Below are 17,571 nucleotides of genomic sequence, written 5' to 3'. Positions count from 1 at the left end.
AATGAAATATAGATTTTTTTTTTTTACACTGGAAATTCTCTATCTTTAAGAAGCATAAATAAACAGGTTACTATTAGGGTCAACACATAAACTGCATTAACAACACTAACCTCTTTTTTTAAAGTAATAACTATAGTCCATTAAATTGTGTATAAGCATTAAAGTAAAATACCAACTACTGACCTTAAACATTAAGTAATAATGTAAGTTAGAGTTCATTCTTCCATGTCTCTCCTTTCCCATTCATAAAACAAAAACAAAAACAAAAAAATACACACACAGAAAAATACCTTTTTTTTTTTTTTAGTTTAAGAAAAAAAAAGAAAAACACATTACAAAATCAAAAGTATATGCTGGTAATACCATTATACAGCCATGCAGTTATCATCAGCTTCCAAAAATGTTTTTTCCAACGATTTACCAACATTCTGGGCTGGTTCAGCTACACCTGAGGCTTGTTCTCAATCAAAATGAAGATTCCACAGAGTAGCACTTTCTACTGAGTGTTACAGAAGACTGTCCGGGCAGAAGAGAGGAATGGCTTCATGGTGCTTGCTAGCCCAGTCATAGTGGTATGCACATCACACAGCCAGCAGTCAACAAGTTTTTATGAAATGAATAATAATGTGGGCAATAAAAGAATCGCCCATGTAGTTGTGCCTAAAAGCGGTAAAATAACCTCCGAAACCTTCTGAAATGCTGAACTTATTCCATGAGAAACTCAGATGACCTGTGCTTCTTTTTTCCTTCAGTTGCTACTTCTATTTAGCACTCACTCTAACTTTCAATCAGTGTATAAACCCAAATCCCAGTTACACCACCAACCAACCCACCAGGTACTACCTCCCAGACTGACCAGTCACATAAGCACATCGTACCTTGGTACAGTTGCACAAGCAACCAGTACAGAGAGTCATCACATTCCTCAGGGAAGCAACCCTAGCTTCCTCGTAGGTCTTATTTTTTAACAGAGTGATACTTTCTCCTGCACACTGCATTAGAGACTATTAAGAAAAGAAGGAAAAACCCAAACTCCAGTTAAAATTACAGTTTTGTGACTGCTTTTCAAAGTTTTACTTAAGAAGTAAAATTAAGTGTTTCTAGAAGTTGTATTTGGTTGGGACGCCTAGGCACCTGAGCCTGCTAATTGTCTGCCTTCAGCTCAGTTCATGATCGAGGTCCTGAGATTGAGTCCTGCATCAGGCTCCTTGCTTAGGACTAAGCAGGCTTACTCCTCAGCCTGCTTCCCCCTCTGCTCCTCCCCTTCCCCCATTCTTTCTTTCTGTCTCTCTGACAAATAAATAAAATCTTAAAAAAAAAAAAGGGGTTATATTTGGTTATATAATGTAATTAAAAATCATGGTAGCAATTTTTTTAAATTATCTTACACCCAGTTATCCTTACCAATCATACCACTGACTGAAGAGTACACAAAGATGAAAGTTTCACACTTAGAACCTACCTATATGAAACTCAACAAGGATTGTTTAAAACGATCACGGGGGAAAAATTTTTTTTTGACATTTTATTTATTTATTTATTTGAGAGTGAGAGAGAGAGCATAAGCAGGGAGAGGGATAGAGGAAGAGGGAGAAAAGCAGACTCCCTGCTGAGCAAGGAGCCCAACTTGCGAGTTGATTCCAAAACCTGGAGATCAAGACCTAAGCCAAAGGCAGATGCCCAACCGACTGAGCCACCCAGGCATCCCACAGGAAAAACTTTTTTAAAAGTACCCATAAAAATCAGTATTTTTGTTAATAAGATTAAATTTAATGTGTATGATTTCAATTATTCTATTCATAGTTGGCTTATAGTAACTGCAAGTGTTAAGGACAGTACCGTTTCTCTCAGGTGGCATAAATAAAAAAGAGTTAACCTATATAAAAATTTTCTTTTTCCAAGCAAGTATACCAGTTCTCCCAGGAATATATTCCTTCAAATTTATCCAAAACTTGACTAGAATAAATTTTCATACCTTGGCTTTCTGGAACAGTTCTGATCTATACGCTTCCTCTTCAGCTACTACTCCCACGTAACAGTAGCATCCAAGAACACCCACCAGAAGACTCGAACACCTGATAAGCGTTTCTGCATTTGCAGTCTTATAGTAAAACAAAAAATAAAAAAATACTCATTTCATAAATAATTGAGTAGTGCACGGTTATCATTTGTAAGAAAAAATTTATGTACCTATTAAGAAACAAGTTTAGCTATTGGAGTGAATAGTGGCATGATTCTGATTATCTCTACGAACAAAGAGACCCCTGCAGAGTGGTAACTAGGATTCTCAGGAAAAAGAGAAGTACTTCTTAATGGCCAGGTTAAGTATCTGTCTCCTCCTAAAGTGGCACAGAGGACCACACACATAGACCCTTAACATTTGTTAAGAAAGGAAAGAAGAAAAAAATGGTAGACAGATAAAAGTCAGTAACTCTTAGAACATGGGCAGAAATCAGATTTACATAAAGATATATTCAAATGACATTCTGAACTCTTCTGCAGGATAAGAACCTTGACTTATTCAGCTTTTTAGACTCCAGAAACCAGCACAAATTTTTCCAAGTAGATACCACATAGCCAATTTTATAAAATTATTTACAAATTTCTAACAGCTATACAGAAAAGATGTTCAGACTGCTTTGTTCCTATCCAGTAGGAAATGGCATTTTAGGGGAAAACACAGAAGACTGTGTTACAAAATGGTTACAACTGTGATGTGGGAGAATGCCGGTAACTAAGGATAAGGCATTCTGTCTCTTCTCCGGTTCTCTGGGTCATCATCTTTGACTACTGAATTCACTCCACTGAGTAACTTGCAGATTTTATTTTAGTCAACAAATATTTAATCATTTACCATATTATAAGGCTTTGTGAAAGACACAAAGATTAATAAAAATATATATGCCCCTCAACGAGTTTGAGACATTTGAGACATTTGTGTGTAAAACATACAAATAACCACAGTACAAGGAAGCTGTTAAGTCTCACTTTAAAAAGAAATAAGTACTATGAAATTAAGTACTATGAAAATTAAAAGATCAATTACCATGGCTTAGATTATCTAAGAATGGTTTTAGCAGGATTTTGACACATGGATGAATTGAACAGACAGAAATAAGCAGATTTTAAAAAAAAGAAGAAATAAGCAGAAAGACATTAACTTCATGTCAAAAGAGAGTTTTGGCAAGAGAACAGCACACACAAAGAGAATTTGTGATCTTAAGAAGGCAAAGGAAATGATTTATGAGAAATTACTAGTTCCTCTAGAGGAACCTGCCAGTTCCTCTATTACATTTTATTACCCACTTCTTCAAGTGTTACCCAAATCTATCAGAGCAGTTTAAATGATGTCCTTTCCTGTCATTCTAACACCTCCCTCCTCTGTATGTAGATGTTCTTTCTCATCATCGCCTCCCTATGCTCAAAACCATTATTACTCTCCACTAACGTACACAAGGAATCCTATTCATTCAATGTCTACTAGAATTCCCGGTACCAAAGAAATACAAATTATTCTTCTTGGGTTTTCCTTCTTTCACGCTCAGTTTTCCCTATTCGTACACATTTGTATACATTGTCACTTTGTTTTTTTAATCAAACCTCTCGTCATCCTTAGGGCCCTTCCCGCCCATTTCTCCTTCCTAACCGTCCACCAAAGTTGAGCCAAAGACAGGCCTTAGTTCTTCGGAAGGTCTCACCTCAGGCGAGTAGTTATTTAAAAGCTGTTCTGATAATCCCAGGAGATAGTGATCCAGTGACTCCTTGAGGTTTTGGTGGACAGAAAAGCCTACGGTGGCCTGGTGCTTTTCTAGAGCACATTCTTTCACAATGGTTAAAAAATCCATCTTGTCAAAAGTTGTTTGGAGAAACAATTCTTCAACTTCTGAGAATGAAGGCTCTTCTTGAACTTTTTGGTGTTGTTCACTTCAAAAAAGTAAGATCTTAAATTTATTACTGAATGACCAACTGCTTCACCTCCATACAGCACCAATATGTTACAAACGAACATGTTAATTTTGTGCCTCTGTTATTCACACACTGCTTATACAGAGTTCATGGATTATCCTTTTAAATGCTTCTCTTCCTGGAATTGATACCTACCTGCACCAAATTTCATTATGCGGTAGCAAATTTTATTAATAGATGGATGAAAATATACAGGTCACAATCTCCAGGCAAATTCAGAAAGTATTAAGAAAGAAAACATTAATAATACCAAGCATAAACACTAAGATAAACATTATCTGAAAATATTTTCCTTTTTGCCTGTTGATTTCTCCGAAATGAAGGAGTTTTTCATCCTCTCCCCTCTCCAGGGAGATTAGGAATCTTCATGCCAGTGAGTCATTTTCAACCACAACGATAAACACAAGCCTCTTGAATCAATCAACTAAAATGAGATCTTTAGATTTATTTTTACTTTTCCTATCCTCCATTAACCATTAGTTTTAGAGTTAACAGATTTTACTGGACATACAAAAATGGATCACATCTTTAAAGAATTCATTGCTAAACTTCCATCACCATCATACCTTCCAATGGCAAATGTCACAAGCTCTGCTACAGAGAATGAAAAGACCGTCAACTGGATCAAAAATCACAGCTACAGGTTATTGTCACTGAATTAAAAAAAGCTTTTCCCTAATAGGCTAATAGTTATGATGTTTTTTAAAACTGATCAACTTAGGGGCGCCTGGGTGGCTCAGTTAAGTGTCTGCTTTCAGCTCAGGTCATGATCCCAGGGTCCTGGGCTCAAGCCCTACATCAGGCTCCCTGCTCAGCAGGAAGCCTACTTCTCCCTCTCCCACTCCCCCTGCTTGTGTTCCCTCTCTCATTCTCTCTGTCAAATAAATAAATAAAACCTTTAAGAAAATAAAAAATAAATTGATCAACTTATTTCCCCAATTTTTGAGATGTAGCTACTGCTCTGCTGAAATTATTACCTTTGTAATTAAAGCCGTAACTTAAAACAACACAGAACTCTATTAGGTAACATACCATTCTGGCACTCTTTGGAGAAAATTCATTGCAGCTTTACAGTTTTTCACAGTGAGACTCACAAGAATTTTCTCTACTGCAAGATGAGGAAAATTACTACAAAGAAAAAAAAAAATCTTCACTTAGAAGACCAAAAGCCATGTAAAGCATTCTTCAAACCTACACATCATGTCTGGCTGTAATCCTGACCTCTAAAACCTGGATCCAAAATTAAAATTTCTTTCATCTGTACTGAATTATTTAACATCTAAAACAAGAATTAAGAAGCAGACACTTTATGTCACTACTACTTTCAATACTTTCTGGCAGCAGGCTTGTCCAATTTTTAAAAATCATTTCTAAAATAAGTAAGTTAGAAATTAAAGCAAAAGCACTAGGATCCGGGGCGCCTGGCTGGCTCAGTGGTTGAGCATCTGCCTTCGGCTCGGGTCGTGACCCCAGGGTCCTGAGATCAAGCTCTGCATCGGGCCCCCTGCTCAGAGGGAAGCCTGCTTCTCACTCTCTTACTCCCCCTCTTGTATTCCCTCTCTCACTGTCACACTGCCGAATAAATAAATAAATAAATAAATAATCTTTAAAAAAAAAAAAAAAGAAAGAAAGAAAGAAAAGAAAAGCACTAGGATCCAAAGGTCTGTCCTATGTCCTTCAGTCCCGCCTACCAGCTGTGGAAAGGTTACAAAGACCAGCTGCTCCCCCCTCCTGGTGTTTAAGCCTCATTCTGTTTGTCTCCAGAGTCCTCCCCCCATTAACTGAACACCTGTCACCGAGAATATACTCTCATCATGATTCCAGGATATGTCTGCATCAGAGATATGTTCAAACAAAACCAGTCACAGAAAATCACAAGGAACACAGAAGTGCTCAAAGAATTGGAATTCCTATTATCCAGGCACATCCCCCTTACTCTCACCGTCTCAGCGGAGATAAGAACAAAGTAAAAGAACAGAAACGAGATCCGAGCAGAGACGCAGAACGGCGTGAAAACAAAGGTCCTGTTAGCATCTGGGGTGAGCTCTGAGAAAGAACAAGCCACCTCCATTCAGAAAATGGCGAGTACGTAGGACACAAAGAGCGGCCGTACGCTAATGAGCTCGTTACCTGTGAAGAACCGGTGGCAGCTCTGTCCTGTCTTCCAAGTCATCCTCTAACTGACAGAGTAAGAGCCATCTCATTATCAGTTCCTTTAAAGAACAACTTCTATTTACTTCACATATACTCTGCTCCACTCCCGTTTTTACAGTTTCTGGAACCCCACAGATGGCCATCGCCAGAGTCAGGCAGCAGACTGCAGGACTACAACAAAGCAAAGGACGGCTACTGTTAAAAATCAGCTCTTTTCTTTTCCCAATCCTAGAAGGTCTTTATATTCTCTAACACAGCTGCTGTGAGTCGACGATTTGCCATAGGTGGCATCATGAGAATAACCAAAAGTAGACTGAGTGTGAAGAAGACTAACAACGTGTTTGACACCCTTGAGGGACAGAGCGGGAGAGTCAAGAAGGGGAGAGAATCACTGCAGGAGGAGACTCGTCCATGTTATTCCAGCAGGAAAACCAGCAATGCATCCATTTTAAGCGTTACCAGTTCACTTCCAACTTTAAGTGTTACCAGCTTCCTCAAGGACAACTTGAATCTCCAGGGCATCCAAAGTCTCTCCGTGAGTAAAACTTTCAGCCTGAGGCTTCCGCTCTTTTGCATGAGTTTTCAAGATATGCTTCCTGACTTCCTACGAGTCCCTTAGAAGGATTCGAACATCTTGTTCTATAGCAGATTGAGTTTCTGGATTCAGTGTCCCTGTGTCACTGCAGGTCCTAACTCCAAGCTCTGAACTCATTCCAAATTTGTTAACCATCCTCTTTGCTAAAAAATAAGCTCTTTTAGGTAGAAAGACCTTGTCTACCGTATTTACCATCGAGCTGCTACTAACGCTTAAGATGATGCCCAACACATCTAAGTACAGAGGGAATGTCTACTGACTGAATGAACACAAAAAATTGTGAGAAGTCTGATTACATTTGAGAAGAACTATCTCTTATTATAACTGTCTGTTGCACTACTAAAAAAAAAATTATGGATATTGAATAGTATGTACTTAATATGCAATTAAAGATAAAAGAAATTTAAACACCTAATTCTTTAAAATTGGTCTTAATGAACTCTCTACACTTGAAACTACATTTACATTTATTTACTTATTAAAAACTCCTTGGACAAACAACAAAAACATCTAAAATCAAATATATCATATTGCTAACTCAAGTTACAAACTTTAAAACTGGAACGAGAAAAGTATTTATGTCTATACATACATCTCTTACAAATACATAGTCAACTTACTGTGACGGTCTGCAGGCTGACCCAGTAAATAACTTCCAGAATTCTCTATCAACCTCAATTAAACTGCCTTGAATTATAGCTCCAAGTAAACCAAAGTTTTCAGCTTGTATCTGCTCAGAACTTATACCACGAAAGGTAAGAGACCAAATTTTAATCCAGAATTTCAACAAATCTGACTTCTGCGAGCCTTCCAGGTTTGATTTCTTGCCTTGACACAATGCAACTTCCGTAAGGCATCGTAACACATATGGTGTGCGCTCCCCGTGTCGATGTTGAGGTAGAAGCTGGTACAGTATCATCAGTAATGGTGACAGCTCATAGTTAGGTAAACTTGAAGGATATTTTGATATTAACTGGGTTGTAATCTGTAACCTAGATAAAATAAGAGGATAATTGAAATTAAAATTATTCAATTCCATGAACAAACTAAACGAAAACAAACATATGGACACAGCACTCTTAATAATATCCTAGAGTATCGCCATCATTATTTTCCATACTGCTCTCAAAATACACTGGCTTTGAACATTTCTTCGTCCCTGCTTCCTAGAGTGTCAGGAAGAATGATAATTCTCTGGCTAAGCAGGTGAGTTGTCTTACGTCCCTTATATAAAAACTTTGAGGAATAACGAACTTAGGGGCACGTGGCTGGCTAGGTTGGTAGAGCATGTGACTCCTGATCTCAGAATCATGAGTTCAAGCCCCATACTGGGCATGGAGCCTACTTAAAAACAAGACTAAAGTAAATTAGATTTTTCTACTTGTAGTTGTCATTTCCATCCTTGCTCTTCAGCCACCAGTAAGATTGCTCCAAATCAAGAAAACAGACAAAAAACCAAACAACTGCTTTTCCTAGACATTCAGTTAATTCAGTAAATATCTGCTATGAGTTTTCTAGAATGTGAACTACTCCCGAAGAGGAGCTTTCCCTTATTCATCCGTGAATGCCTACCTAATGCTTGGCACACAGCACGTATTCAGTAACTAACCCCGGACTAAGTGGAAAAATTGGAAGACTCTGAAACAGGGATCCCTCCACCACGTAAAAGAAACACGAACTTAGGGCACCGGGGTGGCTCAGTGGGTTAAGCCGCTGCCTTCGGCTCAGGTCATGATCTCAGGGTCCTGGGATTGAGCCCCACATCGGGCTCTCTGCTCAGCAGGGAGCCTGCTTCCTCCTCTCTCTCTCTCTCTCTGCCTGCCTCTCTGCCTACTGTGATCTCTGTCAAATAAATAAATAAAACCTTAAAAAAAAAAAAAAAGAAACATGAACTTACGCAACAAGTATCTAAATCAAGATGCTTCCCCCTCACGACTCAGTTTATTTAAATATGACATCACCACGGTAAAAATCAAGGCATAGATCACACGAGTTTGACTGTCATCTACAAACTTCGGACTGTCCCTGGACAAGCTGCTTAGCCTTTCCCTGTTTTTCCTTTTGGTAAACCAAACAGGCTGAGCTGGACATTTTCTAAAGATTCCTACCAGACCTAATATTGTGTGATATCATAGAACTCCACAATTCATTTAATCATTTGAATAACTGTGTATGCTATACACAGTAAATTCTTTAAAAAGGCAACCTTTTACTATGGCACAAGGTCCAAATTATTCTGTGACCTCTGAATGCCATCTTCAATTTCTTCATGCTAAAATCTCTGTGTGGAGACACACAGCTCAGCGCATTCCACGCCTGCTGGGCAGCCGTCCTCCCGTCTTCCCTGCGAAGGCGAGCTGCTTCGGTGAGGCGGCCCTCAGGCCCAGGCTCCAGCACGAGCCTCTGTGGTTGATCAACAGAGGTCCTGGCAAGCACCTTCCCCTTCACCAGGGACTGGTTTCAACTGGACAATGGACCTAGTTATGGCCAGGCCGTTCTACTGCAGGGCTTATGAGAAAAGCTAAATGAGACTAAAATGACACTGGAAGAGAAAACAGTAACATTTTACCAAGGCACAAGATCAAAATCACTCTGTGACTTCTGAAGATGATCTTTTATTACTTCCCAGCCTAATTCTATTTTCTTCTTTTTGCAAGGCGCACTGTAATCATTACATTCTCTTTGGGTGGTAGTATAAGACTGAGAAATCTCCAGAGATCTAGTATCTTCATTAAAAATCTGTAAGATAACAAAAAGAAAATCTTTTTTCTTTATATACAGATTCTGTTTTCTAATACTTTGAAGGAAAAAAATTCCTCCTCAAATGAAGTCACAGGGAAGTCACAGAGCAAGAGTAATAAGTTAAAGAAATACATACACGTAACACAGTAACACATATTTTGCGTGATTGTAGTAGCTCTCTCGAAAACAGATATTACCAAGTAAGTTATTAGTTCTATTGCCCAGAAACATTTGTACCAAGACATCTAAAAGTAAAGCAAAAATCTGTTTTCAATGGGATTAAATTTAAAATTTCTTTTGATTTTTTAAAAAAAAAAAGGGATTTGGGGATGCCTGGGTGGCTCAGTCCATTAAGCATCTGCCTTCGGGTAAGGTCATGATCCCAGGGTCCTGGGACGGAGTCCTGCATCAGGATCTTTGCTCAGTGAGGAGTCTGCTTCTCCCTCTGCCCCCTGCTCCCCCTGCTATGTGCGCACCTGCTTTCTCTCTCTCGGACAAATAAGTAAAATCTTAAATTTAAAAAAGCATGAAAAAAAAGTTCATCACTAGTTTTCATTACGTTCTTATGTGCAAAATAATTATTCAATCAGAACAGCAATTCCAAATTCGGAGTTTTGAAAGGAATAGTTACATATACAAAGTAATTTTACAAGGCTTTTTATCAGAACACACATTTTAAAAACCCAGTAAAAGGGAAACTAATAGAAAATTTCAAAATGTGACAAGACCTACTGTACCTGGTGACAAATATCTGCCATTAACTCAATCAAGTTTTCCTTGACAGCAGCATTACGAGAGCCTGAAGAATACTTCCCTCTGCTTCCTATATGATTTATCTCGTTAATTAGCAGATCATATAAGTTATATAGGATACTTCTCCATTTACTTGATTCATAAGCACCTGGAATTCAAAAAATTAAAAATACAGTTTACGTCTACACTCCATTTGCACTGCCAACTCCCACAGAACCATTCAGCTGTTAAGGTGGAAACCGGTCCAGCCATCCATTCTGTACTCGGGCCTCTTCAGACAATATCCTGGCAGGCCCGACTTTGTACCACTGTCTGGCTCACACTCAGCTATTTGTTGTAAAATTCTTCTATACTCTGATCTAACTTTCTCTATTCAGCTCCATCAAAATCCCAATCAAAACCTAATTTCTTTTCTCCCCTGAGACAAATACAATATGTCCCATCATTTGTATGAGGAGGAAGTTCTCTGTTTATCATTAAGAGAAAAACATTCTTAGCTTCTTTAGTGTACAAATGACATGTTGCCCAGACTTCTCCTCATTCTAGTTGTCTGTACCTAAACACACTCCAGTACCCTGTCCCTCTTGAAATGGCGACTCTACGAAATCTGGTGGACAGGATACGCCCACTGTGATCGGACCAGTGTAGGTAACAAAGGAGCTATTACTTCCCACACAAACCATAACATCTATTAGTATAGCCTAAAACCACATGAGTGTTTCTGGCAGACTTCATCATCCTACCAACTTCCAATTCATCCTAAATACACAGTGAACCAAAACCCTAAACACAGTGTCATCTCCTGGATAAGTCTCATCTTTATCCTGTGTGAAAGAGGAAACCCTAAGAAAATCCACCATTCTTTGACTTAACAGTGGTTTCATGGGCTACAAATACATCTAACTTCACATTGGTAAAGAGCCCATTAAACATAGACAGTGACTTTGGGGGAAAAAAAAAATTGGCTCTCACAGTTTTCCACCATTTTAGCTATTTCTCAATGGAGTTTGATTTCCTAACAAGGGCCTTACACTGGCCATGATCAATCTGTCCAAAGGCTAGTGCAGGCACAAAGGTAAACAGAGTAAGAGCCTGAGGGAACCCACGCAGTTCCAGTTCCACCCAATAAAATTCCTGTCACTAAGTGAAGCTACACCATCTAAGATTTTTTAAAGATTATTTTTAATTGAGGTATAACTGACATACAACATTAATTTTGGAGGTACAACATAATTATTTGGTATCTGTACACACTGCGAAATGACCACAATGCCTTACATAGTTAATATACCGTACGTAGTTACAAAAAAAGTTTTTTCTTTGTGATGAGTACTTTTAAGATCTACTCTCTCAACCACTTTCAAATATGCACTATCTGTTATCAAGCAACACTCTCTTGGTGAGAGACAGATGGAATGGTATCAAAGGAGGAGAAGTCACTCATTTCTGGTTTCCCAGAAAAAAACCATTTCTGGTTTTCCAGAAAAAATGGCGGCCTGGATTGAGTGTGAGGTTTAAGGCAGTATGGACACATCTTCCTGAGGAATTGATTAGTCTCGCTGTTCGCAGTCCACATTTATCTCTTTTACCTTCTAATAAGAGCAGTATGCAGACACAAGACCCTGTCTTCTCCAAACTCACTCATACTCCAGTCTGGGTCATCCCTTCCGGCACCTAATTATTGCCACGTCAACAGCTGCCAAAGGATCAGCATCTCCCATTTGTCTGTGTTCCTCACAATACTTACAAAGGTACTAAACACATGGTAAGGCAGGGCAGGATTTGTTACCACAGCTTCAAATTCTTAAAAAAAAAAGTGTGAGAAGCACCTTCAAGACTAATAACATTAACCAAGTACAACAATCCAGAGGAAGGTCATAACCTCCTACGAAATAGAAAATTTAATACTTAAGCCTCTGTGTTTTAATGAAGAAGCAAATTCAAAACAGCAAAAACTTTTATACCTTTTTCTTGAGTTTTCGCTCCCTTTGGATGATGCACATATATTTGCAGTTGAAATAATTCAATAATTACTTCTTTTAAGGAATCATTAAGTCTATGTTGAGTCCAAATATAAAGCAAGGTAGGAAGAATTTCATCTCCTAATTGACACACTCGTATTCGAAAGTTAGCAGCCAGTGTCTTGAGGAAGATAACAAATGCTGCTAAGATGTGATTCAGACCTGCAGAGCTCTTTTCCTGTCTGTCACAGAAAATAAACAGACTCAGCTTGGTGTAACAGGGCAGAAAAATGAAAACTGAAGGCAGTTATGAAGTTGCATGCTGGAAAAAAAAAAAAATCTCATCTTCAAGTAACAGTAGCCTTAGTTCCAGAATGACTCAGAAACAAAAAAAATCTGAGCAACAGAACAAACAAAACAGCTCTTCTCTGGTGCTGAGGCATCCTCCCTACTCGCTCCCTGCTGCTGAAACACTGCAAAATGAGAGGAAACGGATTTCTAACACCACCATTTATACAACGCTTCACAGGACGGACTGGATAATGTCACACAAATGTCAGATACTGACACTCCCAAAGTCTGTTCCCATTTTATTTTTTCTTAGTACATCTATTTTCAAAAATGGAGGAAATGAAACTACTTAAAAGGACATTTGGGGGCGCCTGGGTGGCTCAGTGGGTTAAGCCGCTGCCTTCGGCTCAGGTCATGATCTCAGGGTCCTGGGATCGAGTCCCGCATCGGGCTCTCTGCTCAGCAGGGAGCCTGCTTCCTCCTCTCTCTGACTGCCTCTCTGTCTACTTGTGGTCTCTGTCTGTCAAATAAATAAATAAATAAATAAATCTTTAAAAAAAAAAAAAAAAAAAAAAGGACATTTGGCTTTTCCTGTCCCTAGATAAGCAATACTGGTCTTCCACTTACGAACGTGGTTTTCATGTTCCGTCTGCCTTTGGATATTCAGGAAGCGTACAGCTGACACTTTCTTTGGGAATCCACTAATTCTACTATAATGAGCCAGCTTTGTTTTGTTTTTTCAGTTGGTAACATTTTTAGTTACTGGAGCGAACACATGGTCTTACAGGAAAATCAAACGGGTTTTCAATACAAAGCAAAACAAAAAGAGATTAGATTACCTTGCATGTTGAATAGCTTTGGAAAAGAAATCCAAAAATTTGGAATTTAATCCATCAGTTTGCGAACAGCATCCTCTGGTCACAGCATGAATTATTCTAGCCACTAAAACTCTATTAATGTCTTGTGCAGGTTTAAGGTACAGACTGAAGTACACAGAGAACAATTCTTAAAAAAAAAAAAAAATTATTAAAAAGGAACTATCAAAGCGTTTATCTTAAAAGTCTTTATTTAATTTAAATTTCAATATTCCAGGCCAGCTGGGTGGCTCAGTCAGTTAAGCATCCAACTCTTGGCTTCAGCTGAGGTCATGATCTTGGGGTCCTGGGTTCGCACACAGCGGGGAGTCTGCTTGAGGTTCTCTCCCTCCTCCTGCCTCCTCTGCCCCACCTGCTCGCTAAGTAAATAAATCTTTTTAAATAAATAAATTTCAGTAATCCCATCTAGAGAAAAAGATTTAAAATCATACTAATTTACATTTATTTTCTATTTTTATTTTTTAAGACTTTATTTGTCAGAGAGGGAAAGAGAGAGAGCACAAGCAGGCTGAGAGGCAAGCAGAGGCAGAGAAGCAGGCTCCCCACTGAGCAAGGAGCCCGATGGGGGACTCGATTCCAGGACCCTGGGGTCATGACCTGAGCTGAAGGCAGCCGCTTAACCGACTGGGCCACCCAGGCGTCCCTTAATTTACATTTAATATGGTAAAAGTATCACATCCATATTGAACTTTATTTTACATAAAATGCCTTCAAGAGAGGAACAACTTTTGGCCAGAGACTATGTGCAGCCAGCCCTCAGACAAGCTGCTTGACTTCTATCTGTGTCCCTTCCTTTAGGTCTAACAGAGCATGGGACAGCACACAGGCCACTGCTTTGTCTTGAGGCGGTCTGATTAATAACGAGTGTAAAATGTATCAAGAATGCTGTCAAGGGGCTGAGATTTTACTCTACTTGTAAGCTAAGGGATCAGAATGCCAGTTTCACGGATGCTGTCAGAAGACAAACTATTCCTGACTGAGTACCTTCCTTTCTGCATAAATTCCTCAATCCCCAAGGTGACATGAAAAGACAGGTGACACACGTGCAAACAGTGAGAGAACCCTCGAGCTTTCTGCGACACACAGGCAGCGAGCAAACCTGTCCTTGGCTCTGAGGAAGCCATCATCTCTGTCACCATCTCCACCTTCCAAGGTTCACTATACACATGTACTTTAAAAAAGTCAGGAATAAAGCAGTCAGAGTCACTCATAAGTATGCAGAAAAGGTGAGATGCACTGAGAATCGTCTCCCAGAACCAGGAGCTAAAACCAAAGCTGCTAATGCAGGATTTGCTCCCCATATAAATAGAGTCCATGGCTGGTAAAAATGAGTGAGAGTAACACCTATGGTATCTTCCTTTTTAATTGTATGTATCACATAATTCTGCAGAGATAATTTAAAATCAGATTCAAACACAAAAGAATAATATAAATACCTCAAATATTATTGTAAAGAAAATGATTATTCAAACGATTCCTATCGTAGCTGACATTAATTTATACAACTCTGCATCAGTGCTTCCCAAATTTCTGTCATTACAATACCTAAATGGTTAAAAACTGAGTTAACACACAGAAATGTGGAAACAAGAAAATGGGAACTGGAGGAGGACGACCTGGATGGCTCAGTCGGTGAGGCATCTGACTTCAGCTCAGGTTACGATCTCAGGGTCCTGGGATCAAGTCCTGTGTCAGGCTCTGCTGTGTGTGGGACATCTGCTTGCCCCCTCCCTGTCCTCTGGCTCCCCAACCCCCCAACTAGTGTGTGCACATGCACGGGCACACTCTCTAGTAAATAAAACCTTAAAAAAAAAAAAAAAGGAATGGTTATCTTGATCATTTCCCTTTTTAAAAAATTTTTTTTAAGATTTTATTTATTTATTTGACAGAGATCAGAAGTAGGCAAAGAGGCAGGCGGGGGAGCAGGCTCCCTGTCGAGCAGAGAGCCTGCCGCAGGGCTTGATCCCCGAACCCTGGGATCATTACCTGAGCCGAAGGCAGAGGCTTTAACTGACTGAGCCACCCAGGCGCCCCCGAGCATTTTCCTCTTATTACCTGATAGGAGCAGAGAGGGAAAATGAGAATGTCAACTATCTTCAACTAAAGCTCAAGCTTTAGGCCTTTTGTTAGTTGGGGGAAGTGATCCCAAGTCTCACAGAATCCCACATACTATCCTAGTAAGTGGTTAAAAGAACTGGCATAAGACAGTCAGTGAAAGTTGCAGAAGCGTAGAGGTTCAACTAATTAAAAAATAAAAAGAGGCTGTAGGACATGCTTGCAGGTGAATTCATTTCCTCCATGAGCTCAACAACAAAAAAGCTCAAAGGACAGTGAAGGAACATGATAATAAAAAGAGCTTCTGGAGTTAATAACACTCAATTAACTATAGCTTCCTTAGGACTTTATAGATAGACAATCATGCTACCTACAAATAGGAACAGTTTCCTTTCTTCTTTCCAACCTGGATGCTCTGCTCCTGGCTGAGCTGCCCTGGCTAGAGATTGCAGTACAGTGCTGAACAGGAGTAGCGAGAGCAGACATCCTTGTCCTGTTCCCAACTTCTTTTATGAAAGGTTTTAAATCGTGGATTCAATTTCTTTAATAGCTACAGAACTATTCAAGTACCCATTTCATATCGGGGGAGTCCTGACAAGGAGTGGTTCTAAGCAGCTGGCCCGTGTAAATTCAGCAGTCAAGTCGACGTGCACAGGGTTGTTCGAGGTGTGCTCTTAATACTCCTCTAATACCTGTAGGATGGCAATTATATCCATTTCCTCCCTACTCTCAGCAATTTGTGTTCTTAGTCACTTTTACTAGCAGTTTTGGATTTCACTGATATTTTCAAAGAATCAGCTTTGTTTCATTAAACGTTCTCTTCTGTTTTTCTGTTTTCAATTTCAGTGATTCCTGCTCTTCTGCTTGCTTCCAAGTTTTTGGTTTTGTTTCTCCAGTTTCTTGAGATGGAAACTAAGATTACTGATTTGATATTTTTCCCTCTTTTGTAATATAGGCAGTTAGTGCCATAAATTACCCTCTGAACATAACTTTAGCTGCATTCTACAATTTTTGACATGTTGTATTTTTTTATTTTCATCCAATTCCAAGCTTACTTTGATTTCCTTTGAGACTTTTTCTTTGACCCATGAACTGAGACTTTCACAAAAGTACTGATTTTCACAAAAGTACTACGAAGGACAAAGGGCACTATGGTACAAATAAAGAGAACAAATTTAGGAAGGGCAATCAGAAAACGGCAGTGACATTTAAGCCAAGACCTGCAGGGGGAGAAGAAAGCAGCCATACAAAGGGGAGCCTCTGCCAAGAAAAGGACAAATGCCACAAGGGGAGAAAGGCCTTGCACTCCCAAAATAAAGAGAGCATGAGATGATCCACAGCAGTGTCAGAAGGAAATACTAGAACCCTTATTTTTTAAAATTAAAATTAATTACAATTTGGTGAGTGCTGTGAAGTGTGTAAACCTGGTGATTCACAGACCTGTACCCCTGGGGATAAAAATATATGTTTATAAAAAATAAAAAAATTATAAAAAAAAAAAATTAATTACAAATAAATATCAACCTTTAGGGGTTGCCCTGGGTGGCTTTGTCAGTTTAGCCTCTGCCTTGGTTCATTTCAGGTCATGATCTTCGGTTCTTGGGATCAAACCCTGCACTGGGCTCCGTGCTCAGCCCAGGATCTGTTTTTCCCTTCCCCTCTGCCTCTCCCCGTCTTGTGAACATGAGCACGTAAGCATGCTTGCGCTCTCCTTCTCTCTCTCTCTCATAAATAAATCTTTCTTAAATAATCAAGCTGGCGCATATGGGTGGCTCAGTGGGTTAAAGCCTCTGCCTTCAGCTCAGGTCATGATGCCAGGGACCTGGGATCGAGCCCCACATCGGGCTCTCTGCTCAGCAGGGAGCCTGCTTCCCCCTCTCTCTCTCTTGCCTACTTGTGATCTCTGTCAAATAAATAAGTAAAATCTTTTTTTAAAAAAATCAAGCTTTACTGATAATTTAATATATAAATCAACAATGGCCAGTTTGGAAGATAGCTTTGGCAGCTTCTTACCAAACTAAACATACTGTTACCATATGATTGATTCAGCAATCACACTTCTTTTTATTTACCCAAATGAGCTAAAAACTTTATCTGCACATGGATGTGTACAGCAGCTTTATTCATAATTGCCAAAATTTGGAAGCAATCAAGACATCCTTCAGTAAGTGAGTAGATA

General features: G+C 39.3%; 1 protein-coding gene across 1 annotated transcript in view; it reads right to left on the bottom strand.

Annotated features, from left to right (window-relative positions):
- ATM (ATM serine/threonine kinase) overlaps positions 1 to 17,571 on the bottom strand; it is a 122,912-nt gene that overhangs the window by 87,592 nt on the left and 17,749 nt on the right. The window contains exons 8-17 of the mRNA XM_059179712.1: positions 13,302 to 13,467; positions 12,175 to 12,413; positions 10,195 to 10,358; positions 9,285 to 9,454; positions 7,336 to 7,707; positions 6,097 to 6,291; positions 4,999 to 5,094; positions 3,699 to 3,924; positions 1,976 to 2,101; positions 879 to 1,004 (exon numbers count right to left, since the gene is read on the bottom strand). Coding sequence (XP_059035695.1) covers positions 879 to 1,004; positions 1,976 to 2,101; positions 3,699 to 3,924; positions 4,999 to 5,094; positions 6,097 to 6,291; positions 7,336 to 7,707; positions 9,285 to 9,454; positions 10,195 to 10,358; positions 12,175 to 12,413; positions 13,302 to 13,467 — 1,880 coding nt within the window. The remainder of the gene's footprint in view (positions 1 to 878; positions 1,005 to 1,975; positions 2,102 to 3,698; positions 3,925 to 4,998; positions 5,095 to 6,096; positions 6,292 to 7,335; positions 7,708 to 9,284; positions 9,455 to 10,194; positions 10,359 to 12,174; positions 12,414 to 13,301; positions 13,468 to 17,571) is intronic.

Source organism: Mustela lutreola, chromosome 1, assembly GCF_030435805.1.
Source record: "Mustela lutreola isolate mMusLut2 chromosome 1, mMusLut2.pri, whole genome shotgun sequence".
In the NCBI taxonomy this organism is placed as follows: Eukaryota; Metazoa; Chordata; class Mammalia; order Carnivora; family Mustelidae; genus Mustela; species Mustela lutreola.
Note: the sequence above shows the minus strand (reverse complement) of the source record. Positions and strands in the feature narration are given on the sequence as shown.